Source organism: Entelurus aequoreus, linkage group LG02, assembly GCF_033978785.1.
Source record: "Entelurus aequoreus isolate RoL-2023_Sb linkage group LG02, RoL_Eaeq_v1.1, whole genome shotgun sequence".
NCBI classification, from domain to species: domain Eukaryota; kingdom Metazoa; phylum Chordata; class Actinopteri; order Syngnathiformes; family Syngnathidae; genus Entelurus; species Entelurus aequoreus.
Window position 1 is genome coordinate 66,024,196 of NC_084732.1, and position 14,961 is coordinate 66,039,156.

At 41.2% G+C, this 14,961-nt stretch overlaps 1 protein-coding gene across 3 annotated transcripts in view; it reads left to right on the forward strand.

Moving 5' to 3' along the window:
• The window catches only part of mettl15 (methyltransferase 15, mitochondrial 12S rRNA N4-cytidine), a 230,386-nt gene extending 215,637 nt beyond the window's left edge, over nucleotides 1-14,749 (forward strand). For all 3 annotated transcript variants that reach the window (XM_062030809.1, XM_062030828.1, XM_062030818.1), the window contains exon 6: nucleotides 14,246-14,749. In XM_062030809.1, the coding sequence (XP_061886793.1) occupies nucleotides 14,246-14,670 (425 nt within the window). In that variant the 3' untranslated portion in view covers nucleotides 14,671-14,749. The remainder of the gene's footprint in view (nucleotides 1-14,245) is intronic.
• Nucleotides 14,750-14,961: the final 212 nt, after the last annotated feature.

Consider the following 14,961-nt stretch of genomic DNA (forward strand, 5'->3'; position numbering starts at 1 on the left):
TTTGGAGCGGGCCCCTTCCTCTTCCAACATGACTGTGCACCAGTGCACAAAGCAAGGTGCATAAAGACATGGATGACAGAGTCTGGAGTGGATGAACTTGACTGACCTGCACAGAGTCCTGACCTGAACCCGATAGAACACCTTTGGGATGAATTAGAACGGAGACTGAGAGCCAGGCCTTCTCGACCAACATCAGTGTGTGACCTCACCAATGCGCTTTTGGAAGAATGGTGGAAAATTCCTGAAAACACACTCCGCAACCTCGTGGACAGCCTTCCCAAAAGAGTTGAAGCTGTAATAGCTGCAAAAGGTGGACCGGCATTATATTGAACCCTATGGGTTAGGAATGGGATGGCACTTAAAGTTCATATGTGAGTCAAGACAGGTGGCCAAATACTTTTGGCAATATAGTGTATGTTTTGCCACTGTAATAGTAGTCATCGCTAGCATTAACGCAAACTAGCAGTGTGAGGCGATCCATCATCGGCTTCATCGGTAGTGCCATTTCCCTTCGCTGTAATAAGGTCCGCTCTGGCATATTTTTCAGTCTCATCACAATTAAAGACAGGCTGCGGGAACAAAGCCCCCTTCATTGAAAAAATCTTCAAACTGACGGTGCCTCAAGCCAGAGGCTAACTAGCTAAAACGCTAGCTCAGAGCAGTTGTGTAGCACCCCGAAGCTATACATGGAGAATGTGAGAGTTTGGACACATTTACGGTGTTTCTCATCACACAAAGTGATCTCTAAGACGGCTGACACAGCTCTGACTGGCGCAAGGTGCGACAATTGTGGAAATAAACTTGTCAGAAGTGCCGTTTGCCGTCGAAGCTCTTTGAAATGGCCGCGGCCGCGTGTAAAGGATATAAATAGGATCTGACATAAGTGGCCCCACTCTTCAAAATGGCTGTCCCGGCGAGCACAGGAAGCGATGTCGTCAAAATGGCAGGCCACGATGGCTTCAAGCGGCATGCAAGATGAATGAAGGAAGCGTTCGTAACGCCGAGACATGGTTCGCACACAGAGGCATATTTGGTCCGATGTAAAGGTTCATAAAGTGGAAAAAGTCGCAAATAGAGGCGTTCAAAAATCGAGGTTCCACTGTACCGTATTTTTCGGACCATGGGGCGCACCTGATTTAAAGGCGCACAGCCGCTGAGCGGGTCTATTCAGGTCTTTTTTTCATGCGCACCGGATTATAAGGCGCATTAAAGGGGTCATATTATGATGTTTTTCTAAATGTAAAACACTTCCTTGTGGTCTACATAACATGTGATGGTGGTTCTTTGGTCAAAATGTTGCATAGATGATTTTTTACAGATCATCTTCAAGTCGCTTTCTGACAGTCGCTTCAGGATGCGCCGTTTTGTTGGCCGTCTTATTTACATGGCTCACCTTTGACAGCGTCTTCTCCCCGTCATCTTTGTTGTAACGGTGAAGCGTGCAAAGACGGGGGTGGAAGAAGTGTCAAAAGATTGAGCTAACTGTTTTAATGACATTCAGACTTTACTTCAATCAATAACGGAGCAGCATCTTCTCATCCGTGGCTCACTAGTGCAACAACGCCTGAAATGTGTCTTGTGAAAAACTGTCCTATCGGAACTCTCTAATAATTAAAGTTCCGTGGATGAATAATTGTAAACCCACCTCACCGGTAGTTTTTAGCGCTTCCATAGCGAGATATAAGTTAGAACTTTACACTACTTTATATTAGAAATGGCAGCAGCAGAGGGTGAATGCCCCATAACAAGAAGATAGTGAAAAAGAAGAAGCTTATCGACTACGGAATCGACACGGACTACAGTGGCGGACTTATGCAGATCTCAAATACACATCAGCAGGTACCAGAAGGTAAGAAAAGTTGGTTTTGCATAATATTGCGAAACAAAACGCCAGATAATATATATACACACACCATAGTAATACTTGTATCTCTGACTACGGTAGACGTAATGGGCCGACAATCCATCAAGCGGTGCGGCTTCAAAGTCATACTAAAACATTTTGACAGATTTTTGAGTGCCGTGTGTAATGTTCTTTATTTTCAATGGAACATTTAACGTTTTGGTGTTGTTTACTGGCGTCATATTGCAGTCTACACGTATCTGTTATGTGTGACTACCATCTACTGGTCACACTTACCATTACACCATGTACCAAATAAAATAGCTCTGAGGTCGGTAAGCACAACCAGAGTTATTCCGTACATTTTTGAAAAAATTAAAGGATTTTAATTGCGCCTTATAGTCCGTAAAATACGGTAGTTGTCATTTCGTACACACGTTTTACACTGCAACCTATTCAACAATGAAATTGTAGGATTTATCAGGTTATGATCTTCATGTGACGATGTCGAACACTAATTTATACAGATTGATCTACTTTGACGTTAGTTTGACAGCTTGATAGCCGGGTAAAATCCACACTATTAGAACATTTAAAACATGATTTCGTGTCATACGCCTGTACAGTAGCGAGGAGATGCGCAACACAACTATTGGGGCATGTTTTGTCAGAACACCGGTCCCCGAGACCAGACAAAAGGCTGTAAAAGCGTAAAGCCTAAGCCAAATCACTCATGCATTATTCATTATAGTCCAAACTCACTCTGGACTATAATCTATACTGTACATACTGTATGTCTTATTCCTTGCATTCCGCAGTTGACTGTTGAATGTATTTGCTTCCCCACATCAACAAACACGAGTTTCTCCAAAATGCAAATGAAAGACAACAATAATGCACAGTGTAGGAAGGGTTTCGTTGTGTACACATTGTTGATGTTTTTGCACTCTATCTAATCTCCCCTATTCTCCATGGATGTGTCTCTGGGAACTTTGAAAGATGAATTAAAGAGAGAGCACATGGCTCGGCGAGGCCAGACTAGGGCTGGGCCTCTCTGTGCAGGCATTGTATTGATTGCAGTATGACTCACACCTTCGGCTGTTTAGTGCAGGAGGAGAGAAATGCCACATCACTCACTTCTCTATTTATTGCAGTTTCTCTTAAAGGCCTTACACAGGCCTGCTGCAAACTATTTTACTTCCCCACAACCAATGTTTAGGAAAAGCACTAGACTGGCATAGCAGGGTACTTCTGCTAGTACAAAATAATATTTTATTTACCTTAATGGATAATAAACGTCATCCTTAATTTTCAATTGAGGGGCGGCTATCCCACAACCTTAAAGGCCTACTGAAACCCACTACTACCGACCACGCAGTCTGATAGTTTATATATCAATGATGAAATCTTAACATTGCAACACATGCCAATACGGCCGGGTTAACTTATAAAGTGCACGGCGTGGCAAAGTTGGTAGAGTGGCTGTGCCAGCAATCGGAGTGTTGCAGGTTACTGGGGTTCAATTCCCACCTTCTACCTTCCTAGTCACGTCCGTTGTGTCCTTGGGCAAGACACTTCACCCTTTGCCTCTGATGGCTGCTGGTTAGCGCCTTGCATGGCAGCTCCCGCCATCAGTGTGTGAATGTGTGTGTGAATGGGTAAATGTGGAAATACTGTCAAAGCGCTTTGAGTACCTTGAAGGTAGAAAAGCGCTATACAAGTATAACCCATTTATCATTTATTTATTTAATTTTAAATTTCCCGCTAAACTTCCGGTTGAAAACGTCTATGTATGATGACGTATGCGCGTGACGTCAATCGTTGAACCGGAAGTATTGGTACACCATTGAACCCAATACAAAAAGCTCTGTTTTCATCTCAAAATTCCACAGTATTCTGGACATCTGTGTTGGTGAATCTTTTGCAATTTGTTTAATGAACAATGGAGACTGTAAAGAAGAAAGTTGTAGGTGGGATGGGTGTATTAGCGGCGGACTACAGCAACACAACCAGGAGGACTTTGACTTGGATAGCAGACGCGCTAGCTGCCGACCTCACCTTGACTTCCTCCGTCTCCGGGCCGCCGACCGCATCTATGATCGTCACTCCGTCGATCGCTGTAACGCAGGTGAGCACGGGTGTTGATGAGCAGATGAGGGCTGGCGTAGGTGGATAGCTAATGTTTTTAGCATAGCTCTGTAGAGGTCCCGTTGCTAAGTTAGCTTCAATGGCGTCGTTAGCAACAGCATTGTTAAGCTTCGCCAGCCTGGAAAGCATTAACCGTGCATTTATGGTTTAATAGTATTGTTGATTTTCTGTCTATCCTTCCAGTCAGGGGTTTATTTCTTTTGTTTCTATCTGCATTTAAGCACGATGCTATCACGTTAGCTCTGTAGCTAAAGAGCTTCGCCGATGTATTGTCGTGGAGATAAAAGTCACTGTGAATGTCCATTTTGCGTTCTCGACTCTCATTTTCAAGAGGATATAGTATCCGAGGTGGTTTAAAATACAAATCCGTGATCCACAATAGAAAAAGGAGAAAGTGTGGAATCTAATGAACCCTTGTACCTAAGTTACGGTCAGAGCGAAAAAAGATACGTCCTGCACTGCACTCTAGTCCTTCACTCTCACGTACGTCATCCACGAATCATTCATCCTCGCTCAAATTAAGGGGGTAATCGTCGCTTTCTCGGTCCAAATCGCTCTGGCTGCATTGTAAACAATGGGGAAATGTGAGGAGCCTTTCAACCTTTTACGTCACGCTACTTCCGGTACAGGCAAGGCTTTTTTTATCAGCGACCAAAAGTTGCAAACTTTATCGTCGATGTTCTCTACTAAATCCTTTCAGCAAAAATATGGCAATATCGCGAAATGATCAAGTATGACACATAGAATGGATCTGCTATCCCCGTTTGAATAAAAAAAATCATTTCAGTAGGCCTTTAAAACTTATCAATTAATCAAAAAACACTTGATTTATTTAAAATTATTTTTCAGCTAATATTCAATGTCGGCATATTTCGCAATGAAGTTAAACCGATATGGCTGTCAAAGTTAATTTATTAACACTAATAATAATAATCACCAAAGAATCAGCATTACAATGTCGTACAGTTGTTACTTCTATTGAACAATGAAAATACTATGTATTGTATATATTATTTGTTTGTTGACTTTTTATTGTGGGCCATGTGTTACGGTACAGGGGAAGAAGAAGACGGCGCAGAGGCAGGGACGTCGTTTAGCTCTAGGCATATTTATTAATATAACAAAATGACGTGTGTAATACATCAAGATACGTATGGTGTGACTATGTGTTGTGTTTAACTGAGTGTTACCAGGAGTTGTTGAAGTTGCGTGTTAAGCGAGAAGCGGAAGTCCAGGGAGGGCAAGGCAAGCTCGGAGGTCCGTGGGCAGGGGAGAGATCAAAAGCAGAAGCGAGGCGTCAAGGTCCGTGTCCAGGCGAGAGGTCGAGATCCAGGAAGGCAGCCAGGGAACCAGAGGGAATTCGGGGAGACGAGACACACATCTCGAAAACAGGAAACGGAGGAACGCTGCGGGATGACGACACAGGACACAAGACGATGAGCATAGAGGAGGAGAAACAAAGAGAGAGCGAATGCACATAGGGAGAGAGCTAGAGACGTGTAGGCTTACTGTACCATACAGCGGGCTACGTTCTGGCCCTGGAACGCAGGACACGCTGGCTTATGAAGGCAGGGATCTCATCATCATCAGGTGTGTTGATTGTAGAATGATTGCGGGAGAGGAACGCCCGTCGGCGTGTCCGGAGACGCGCTCAGCGGATCGCGCTGAGGACTGTGCAGCGGGATGCGCTTGCGCCGCAACAGCAGGAGCGTGCCCGGCGGTGCACTCAACAGAGCGTGTGGAGGAATGCGCGGCGGCCTGCGCTCGCGCCGTAACACCATGTGTAGGCTGTACGAACTATGACAACCTGCTGCCCAGAAATAATTGCTCCTTGAGGGGTTAGAAAAGTTGTTTGGATTTGAATTGAATTGAACAAAACTGCACTTAGTTTGCACGGTGGTCCTCGTGGTTGGCTGCACGTTAGCCACTGGAAGATAGATTTATTGTCATTTTACTAAACACAGATTGAAATTACCGTATAAAACATATGAAGAGACAATAATTAAAATGTAAAAATGCACAAATGAAGTAAAAAAAAAGATGTTCAAAAACTCCTTCGTTGTTGCCCATTTTCCTTATGTCTACTGTGGAAGTCACAAGGAAGTGGCTCGTTCTTCTATGTCGAAAACCACTTTTCAAAATTTTCTATTTTCCTGTATCGCCTCCGAACAACCGATGAAAATGTGGGATATCGCCATTTTACGACGAATATGTCATTTGGTCAATACATCTCAAAATCGGTGTATTATCTGTTCAATAATTTTTTTAAATAAAACCAAAACAGAAAAAATTAAATAACAACTTGCTTTTTCATTATTTGGTTCCAGATCCGAATGATACATTGATTTTGGTGTATAGGTAAGGTTAGAAAAAATAAGTTTGTATGCCTGTTCAGTTTTTTTTGTTTTTGTCTGGAAACGTTTTGATTTTATTAGATTTTTTAATTAATGAACAAATGATACACGGATATTTTGTATTGCTAAAATATGTTATTTTTTTAATCTGAAATGAAAGAAAACTAATAATGTGACCTTCGCTACTTTCAGCAAAACAACATTATTCATGCATAGTTTTATAGGAATGAAGGCCATCAGCAGTTGTGTTTGGATTCCTAAATGTATTAGCAAGGCTCACTGACATTCCTGAAGGGAATAGGAACGCAAGAACTGCTCCTATTTATTGAGAGCACATTTCCAAGAAGTAATGAAGGGGCAGATTGTGAGTGTTGGCAGCTGAGCGACACGGTAAGACAACAAAAAACATTTGCAATAAGAACATGGCATTCATGAATTAGAAGCATTTGGCTCCGCTGACTTCAGTGTTTTAGTGACACATTCGCCAGTCAACACCATGTCCGCCGTCCATCTGCTCCGCAATGAGACTGATGGATGGAATGGACTTGCAGTTCGGTCCTGCTGCTCTTCTCTCACATCCTTAGATACAGTGACCTGCACTTGTTGTTCAATAAGACCGTTGTTGACTCATTAATGATTATAAATATATTAGTGCCAGTTGCTATGGCCGTGGATTTATTCAATTGCTTTATTTTGTCATCATGTGTCAATAGTTGCCACCTGAGAGACGTTAAGGCAGCTTATCGGCAATGAAAATATGTAATTTTGTTCAGGTTAACATTTGCAACTTTTTTACTGCTTCTGTTGTTCTGGGTTTCAAAGAGCTTGAGTTTATACCATCTTAATTCAACAATAAGTCATGACTTGTTGTTTGTCATCTGTCCTATGCGTAATTGCTTCTATTTTTTAGGTGCAAAGGGGGTCCAGTTTGGTAGACGTTTTAATATCTCCTTTCAAAGGTGGTGGGGGATGTGCTCCTCATCCGACTGAGGAATTTTGGCATTTGCTTGGTGCTGTTCGTTGCTAAGGGTGATGCTGCCAGGTGGATAATAAGCACTCCTAAATCTGAGGTCATTGTTATCAGTTGGAAAAATGTAGACCAGGGGTCCTCTAACAAATTTGTCCAAAGGCCAGAATTTTTCTCAGCAGAAAGTGTTAGGTTCGATATTTTTTATGACATTATTCTGGCGGTTGTCAAATCTTGGAGGTAAGAACAGGTTACAATTCAATCAGTCAATCAACGTTTAGTTACATAGACCTTAATCACAAATGCCTCAAACTCAACAAGCCCAGAAAAGGGAAAAAACGAGAATCGTTGGGCTTCGGGAAGGGGCCGCAGATGCGGCGACCCCCGTCCTGGGTGACCGGCTGCAATGGATGCCAAGTGGGTCCAGTTATTGAATTATTCATGAAAATGTGAGAGTTTGGGTCAAGCAGAGGGCCGCAAGAGGTCTTCTTCTTTGTCATGGGGGGGGGGGGGGGGGGGGGGGGGCACTCCGGGTCGTGACTTAAATTAGCTAGGATAGGAAAGAATAGGATAGCCCAGTGTTTTTCAACCTTTTTTGAGCCAAGGCACATTTTTTTCATTGAAAAAATCCAGAGGCACACCACTAGCAGAAAACTCATGCGGCCGATATTGACAGTAAAAAGTCGTTCTCGCAATTGTTGGATATAAATTAAAACCATAACCAACCATGCATCACTATAGCTCTTGTCTCAAAGTAGGTGTACTGTCACGACTTGTCACATCACGCCGTGACTTATTTTGAGTTTTTTGGTGTTTTCCTCTGTGTAGTGTTTTAGTTCTTGTCTTGTGCTCCTATTTTGTTGTTGGTTGTCATGTCATGTACGGATGTACTTTGTGGATGCCGTCTGCTGCTCCACACGCTGTAAGTCTTTGCCGTCGTCCAGAATTCTGTTTGTGTTTAGTTTGCAGCCAGTTCAGTTGAAGTTTTGTTTTGCATAGCTTTAATGCCTTTTCTTAGCGGCACTCGCCTTTTGTTTATTTTTGGTTTAAGCATTAGACACTTTTTTACCTGCACACTGCCTCCCACTGTCGTCTGCATATTGTGATCACGACAAACCATGTTCCCGACATCCACAAAGCAATTAGATACCTGCAGCCACCTACTGATATGGTAGAGAATTACACAGTTACTCTGCTGCGCTCTAGACAGCACAGACACTCAACAACAGCACATTATTTGCGGATTATAATTACTGGTTTGCAAAAAAATCACACTGTATCTCACGGCACACTAGTGTGTCACAACACAGTGGTTGAAAAACACTTGTATAGACGTTTATTTATCCAACAATGGGGAAATTACATTTTTGCTGTGCAGGTTTTTACACACAGTGACAGAAGTAAAACGTAATGGAAAAACAAAATAGTAATAAATACTACACTCACTAATATGTATAGATAGAAGATAAAATACAAAAAAAAACAAAAAAAAACCACTAACATCCGTATTGCGCACCACGAAAAAAAGATCACAGTACTCACACAAGTGCGTTGTAAAGTCTTATGGCTGTGGGTAGAAAGGCAGTAGCACTCCTTCTTGCACGGTGGATGTAACAGTCTAATGCTGAAGGAGCTACTCGGGGCCTCCACATTGCTGTGCATGAGGGGAGTGGGATCGACTGGTACCTCTCCAGGAATTATCCATGGCCACCTGGTAACCTCTCCATGCTGTAGAGTGGGGCAAAAAAAGAGAAGCGGCAGGTCCACTAGTCTAAAACAGAGTCTATTTAAAATCCAGAGTATGTAGATGAGTTTTAAGGTGGGACTTAAATGCTTCTACCACTCGAGCCTGCGGACATTTTTGGGGCTCCGGAGATCACTAATAAACCGGCGTTCTTGGAACGTAGAATTCTTGACAGAACGTAAGGTACAATGCAATTAGCAGGATAACATGGTGCTAATTCAGGTAACAATACCATTTTAAATTGGACATTGTAGAATTTAGTATTCATTAATACCTGATAATTTGTTAGCATTTATGTACCTGCATGTCACACGTCATGTGGCCATGCCATGATTATATTGAAATAATACTTTATCCTACCTTCTCTTGTGTTTCCTCAGTATAAATACGCCGTTTTTTTCGTCTGAGTTTAGCAGCTAATCCAACTTCGTTCTTACTTGTCCATGTTGACAGAACAGTCCCATGTAAAATGTCGTGGACAAATAAACAAGGAAGTATTTACCGTGGAACCTCACTTTACAAACTTAATCGGTTCTTGAATATGATTAGTACAGTAAATAAGAAAGTTTGTACAGTGAAGCACATTTCTCCATAAGAAACAATGTAAATATGAAAAATGGGTTCCTTGACCAAAGGCCATCTTCTAATATTGATTTGTACACTTTGAACACAATATAGTATAAGTGCTATGAAGTACTGTATATCAAACAAACATAACAAGGGGGCGATGGATCAACTTTCTATGTAATAAAAAAGGAAATCTTCCTGTTTTCGAGGGAGGACGTAAACTAGAAGAGCTGCGCTCCCGACACTACAGTTTTGACCAAAAGAACTATAATTTCCTGATGACTGATTGTGATCACAGCTACAGGACAGCTTCCGAACATATTCCACTTCAACTCTGCCCGGCGGGAAGCGCAGATTCGCTAAAACAAGCGAACTAAAGGTGCTGAAAAGCCGGGGGTTAACTAGCTATATGCGAGCTCAGAGCCATTGCTTAGCAACTATGGGTGTGGGAAAAAATCGATTCAAATTCGAATCGGGATTCTCACATTGTGCGATTCAGAATCGATTCTTTTTTTTTTTAATCGTTTTTTAAATTTTTTTTATTATTATTTAATTATTTTTTTTATTGTAATTTTTTTTTTTTTAATTAATCGATCCAACAAAACAATACACAGCAATACCATAGCAATGCAATCCAATTCCAGAACCAAACCTGACCCAGCAACACTCAGAACTGCAATAAGCAGAGCAATTGAGAGGAGACTCAAACACGACACAGAACAAACCAAAAGTAGTGAAAAAAAAATGAATATTATCAACAACAGTATCAATATTAGTTACAATTTCAACATAGCAGTGATTAAAAATCCCTCATTGACATTATCATTAGACATTTATAAAAATTAAAAAAAAGAACAATAGTGTCAGAGTGGCTTACACTTGCATCACATCTCATAAGCTTGACAACACACTGTGTCCAATATTTTCACAAAGATAAAATAAGTCATATTTTTGGTTCATTTAATAGTTAAAACAAATGTACATTATTGCAATCAGTTGATAAAACATTGTCCTTTACAATTATAAACGTTTTTTACAAAAATCTACTACTCTGCTTGCATGTCAGCAGACTGGGGTAGATCCTGCTGAAATCCTATGTATTGAATGAATAAAGAATCGTTTTGAATCGGGAAAAAAAATCGTTTTTGAATCGAGAATCGTGTTGAATTGAAAAAAAAAATCGATTTTGAATCGAACCGTGACCCCAAGAATCGATATTGAATTCAATCGTGGGGCACCCAAAGATTCACAGCCCTACTAGCAACCCAAAGCTAAAACAACAAAACCGAAGCAGTTGGACATATTTAAAACGGTAAATCTGAGGTCATTGTTATCAGTTGGAAAAATGTAGACCAGGGGTCCTCTAACAAATTTGTCCGAGGGCCAGAATTTTTCTGAACAGACAGTGTTAGGTCCGATATTTTCTCAGAGCCGTTTCCGAGCAACCCAAAGGTAAAACAACAAAACCGAAACAGTTGGACATATTTTAAACGCTCCTGACCACACAAGTTATCTACAAGAAAGGCTGACACAGCTATGGCCGGTGCAAGATATGTGAAAGAAAAAAACGCAGAAGCTAACAATACCAACGGCTTCACTTCGCTACCGAGCAACCATGAGCACAACAAGAAGTCAACAGGGCAATACAGCGTTACCAAAAGATGGAACCGGACTAAACAGTTCGTAGGAACTCTACAAAACAATATACATGTTTTGGCACTTTTACAGAGTCTGCAAAAATAGACAAAACTTGTCAAAAAGGCGAAAAAACAAAGAAAAGGCAAACATGCTGGACATGGTTCGCACGGGGAGACATATTCGGTGCAATGTAAACGTTCGTAAACTGGGTGAAACACAGCATACTGACAAAGCTTAACCTATTGTTACTATAACAATCTACAAGGTTAATACAGTTTGCTTTTCTTTCTTCCCCTCCATTTATCCTCTTTCTTTTGTAATTGAAGTTATCATTACATATATGTATTGTTGCATTTGAAACAATGGTACTGTTGATAGAGATCATTTTTATTATTATTTATTATCAATAGTGCTATTTCTACTGGTATTTGTTTTGCTCTATTTGTAGTGTAATAATATTCATTGTCAGGTGACGACTTGTCCAGGGTGTACCCCGCCTTCCGCCCGAATGCAGCTGAGATAGGCTCCAGCAACCCCTGCGACCCCAAAAGGAATAAGCGGTAGAAAATGGATGGATGGATGAATTTCTGTGTTAATATTTACTGATTCTTTGCCCTCACTTTTTGTATTATATTTGTACATATTGTATTTTTAAGTAAAGTACCACTGATAATCACACACACACTAGGTGTGGTGAAATTACCCTCTGCATTTGACCCATCTCCTTGTTCCACCCCCTGGGAGTTGAGGGGAGCAGTGAGCAGCAGCGGTGGCCGCGCTCGGGACATTTTGATGATTTAACCCCCAATTCCAACCCTTGATGCTGAGTGCCAAGCAGGGAGGTAATGGATCCCATTTTTATAGTCTTTGGTATGACTCGGCCGGGGTTTGAACTCACGACCTACCGATTTGCTGATGCTGGTATGTTGTTGTCTCTCTGTTTTATCCCCCTCTTCACCCTGCAATTTTACCCTCTGTCTTCCTTTTATTTTTCTATCCCCTCCTGTGCCAAACATTGATATAAATCTATTTAATAAAGTCAAACACAAATAAGGCAACAAGAGAAGTATTCCACACTTTTCTTTTGTAAAGTAAATCCGTACGGCAAATATGGTCATCTACATCAGTGGTCCCCAACCACCGGGCGGTCCGCGGACCGATTGGTACCGGGCCGCACAAGAAATGTATTTTAAAAAAAATAAATATATATATATATATATATATTTGTCCCACCGTGGGACAAATTTTCAAGCGTTGACCGGTCCGCAGCTACAAAAAGGTTGGGGACCACTGATCTACATCAACTATATGATTTGCCTGAGTAGCTGGACAGGACAAAAAAACAACAACAAAAGAAGAGTCACCTTTAATTATTTTATTGAAGTAATTTGTATTTGACTTTTTATCCTATTAATTATGCAAGATTTTATTAAGTTATATTTATTTATTTACTGTCTGTGTATATATATATATACACTACCGTTCAAAAGTTTGGGGTCACCCAAACAATTTTGTGGAATAGCCTTCATTTCTAAGAACAAGAATAGACTGTCGAGTTTCGGATGAAAGTTCTCTTTTTCTGGCCATTTTGAGCGTTTAATTGACCCCACAAATGTGATGCTCCAGAAACTCAATCTGCTCAAAGGAAGGTCAGTTTTGTAGCTTCTGTAACGAGCTAAACTGTTTTCAGATGTGTGAACATGATTGCACAAGGGTTTTCTAATCATCAGTTAGCCTTCTGAGCCAATGAGCAAACACATTGTACCATTAGAACACTGGAGTGATAGTTGCTGGAAATGGGCCTCTATACACCTATGTAGATATTGCACCAAAAACCAGACATTTGCAGCTAGAATAGTCATTTACCACATTAGCAATGTATAGAGTGTATTTCTTTAAAGTTAAGACTAGTTTAAAGTTATCTTCATTGAAAAGTACAGTGCTTTTTCTTCAAAAATAAGGACATTTCAATGTGACCCCAAACTTTTGAACGGTAGTGTATACTGTATACTTTTTCTTGTAATCTTCTACACATGGTTCTTACTATTTTACAAGTTTTATTATTTTTATTTTCCAACGTTCCTCAGATGAGCCATCTGCCTCAGGGGTTATGGACCGTGCTTGTGTTGGCGCTTTTGTGTCAGAGTCCTGGTGGCCATGGTCTGATAACCTCCTGGTGCAGATGGCCCCTGTGATAGTGTCTACTCACATGTCTCCTCCTCACATGCAATCATTTGTTCATATAGTTGTATATGTGTGTATGTTGTGTGTTTGTGTTTGGTATCTGTGTCCGTGTGTACGTATGTGATAAATGGTTGATATGAGTCACCGGGTTATTGTTTTTAACTTTGTAAAGCACTTTGCGTTGCATTTCTTTTATGTATGAAAATCGCTTTATAAATAAAGCTTGATTTGATTTGATTATTGTTAGTTTTGAAGCCCAATTAAATACCTCCATATTGCGCGTCGCGCACCGGCTTTATTAACCAGTAGAATTGCTGTTTTTACTATTATTTTTCTTCTTCCCACTGTTTCTGCTTGTATGCGCTCTGTGTGTCCGTGCTGTCTCCCACAACATGCGCCTCGGCTCAGCAATACCACTGCCGCACGGCAGCATGGGGAAGAATAGAAAAACTACCGATATTTTTCAAAGATAGTGTAGTCATTAATTCCGGGGTACTTTGCTAGTACCGTACAACCGTGGTTTACCTAAAGTATAAATGTAGAATGAAATGCGTAGTTAACATTAGGACTCTTGTTGGCCAGAACGATGATGAGCACTGAGGGGAGAGTCAAGTAGACACCACCTTCATACTTGGCATCCATTTTTTAATTCAATAGTGTTTGTCACATTATTTATTTGGGGACAAAATGTTTTGGCCCCATGTTGGATCATTTTATTTGATATTTAATCCTCGGTGTCTCCCCGCTTGAACTAGAAGAAGGTCTGGCCACCACTTCCCTCTTACTTTTTGTCTCTACAGGATCATTTCCTGCCGCCGCTCTCTACGCACGGAAGGACCGACTCCAGCGACCTTCACACGTGGCCACTAAGACCTTTCAGGCTCTGCGCATCTTTGTGAACGACGAGCTGAACCAACTGCACGCCGGTCTGCGCGCCGCCCAGAAAGCGCTCAGGTCTGGAGGACGTCTCTGCGTTATCACGTTTCACTCATTAGAGGACCGCCTGGTGAAACGCTTCCTTCGGGGTGAGGACTCGTCTAATCTAGATCCCAATCCCTTGGACCTGGGGAAACGAGGCACGCGGATGGGGAAGTCCGCGGAGAGAAAAAGCGTAGGAGTTTTTTGGCATTGTTTACAAAAAAAGGTGATCATCCCGGAAAAAGAGGACATGAAAGACAACCCTCGAGGACGCTCTGCAAAACTCAGAGTGGCAATCAGATGTTGATTATTTTCTACGTTTTTTTTTCTATCAATGATTTTGTCTTTATCTTTAACTGCTTAAGTTTCCTATAGGTAATGCTGTAATAAATGAAGCTCTTTCAACTGTTTATTGTCTAATAAATCCATCATGAACTCTTTATAAACCATAATAAGTTGTTATCAAGAGCAGGTGAGCCTCCTGATCACTAATCAGAGACAGGTGAGATTAATCAGTGCCCGAGTAACCAGAATGTCAACGAAAGGAGCGCTGAAACAGAAATAGACTTTAAACATAGGACAACTATAAGCAACACAA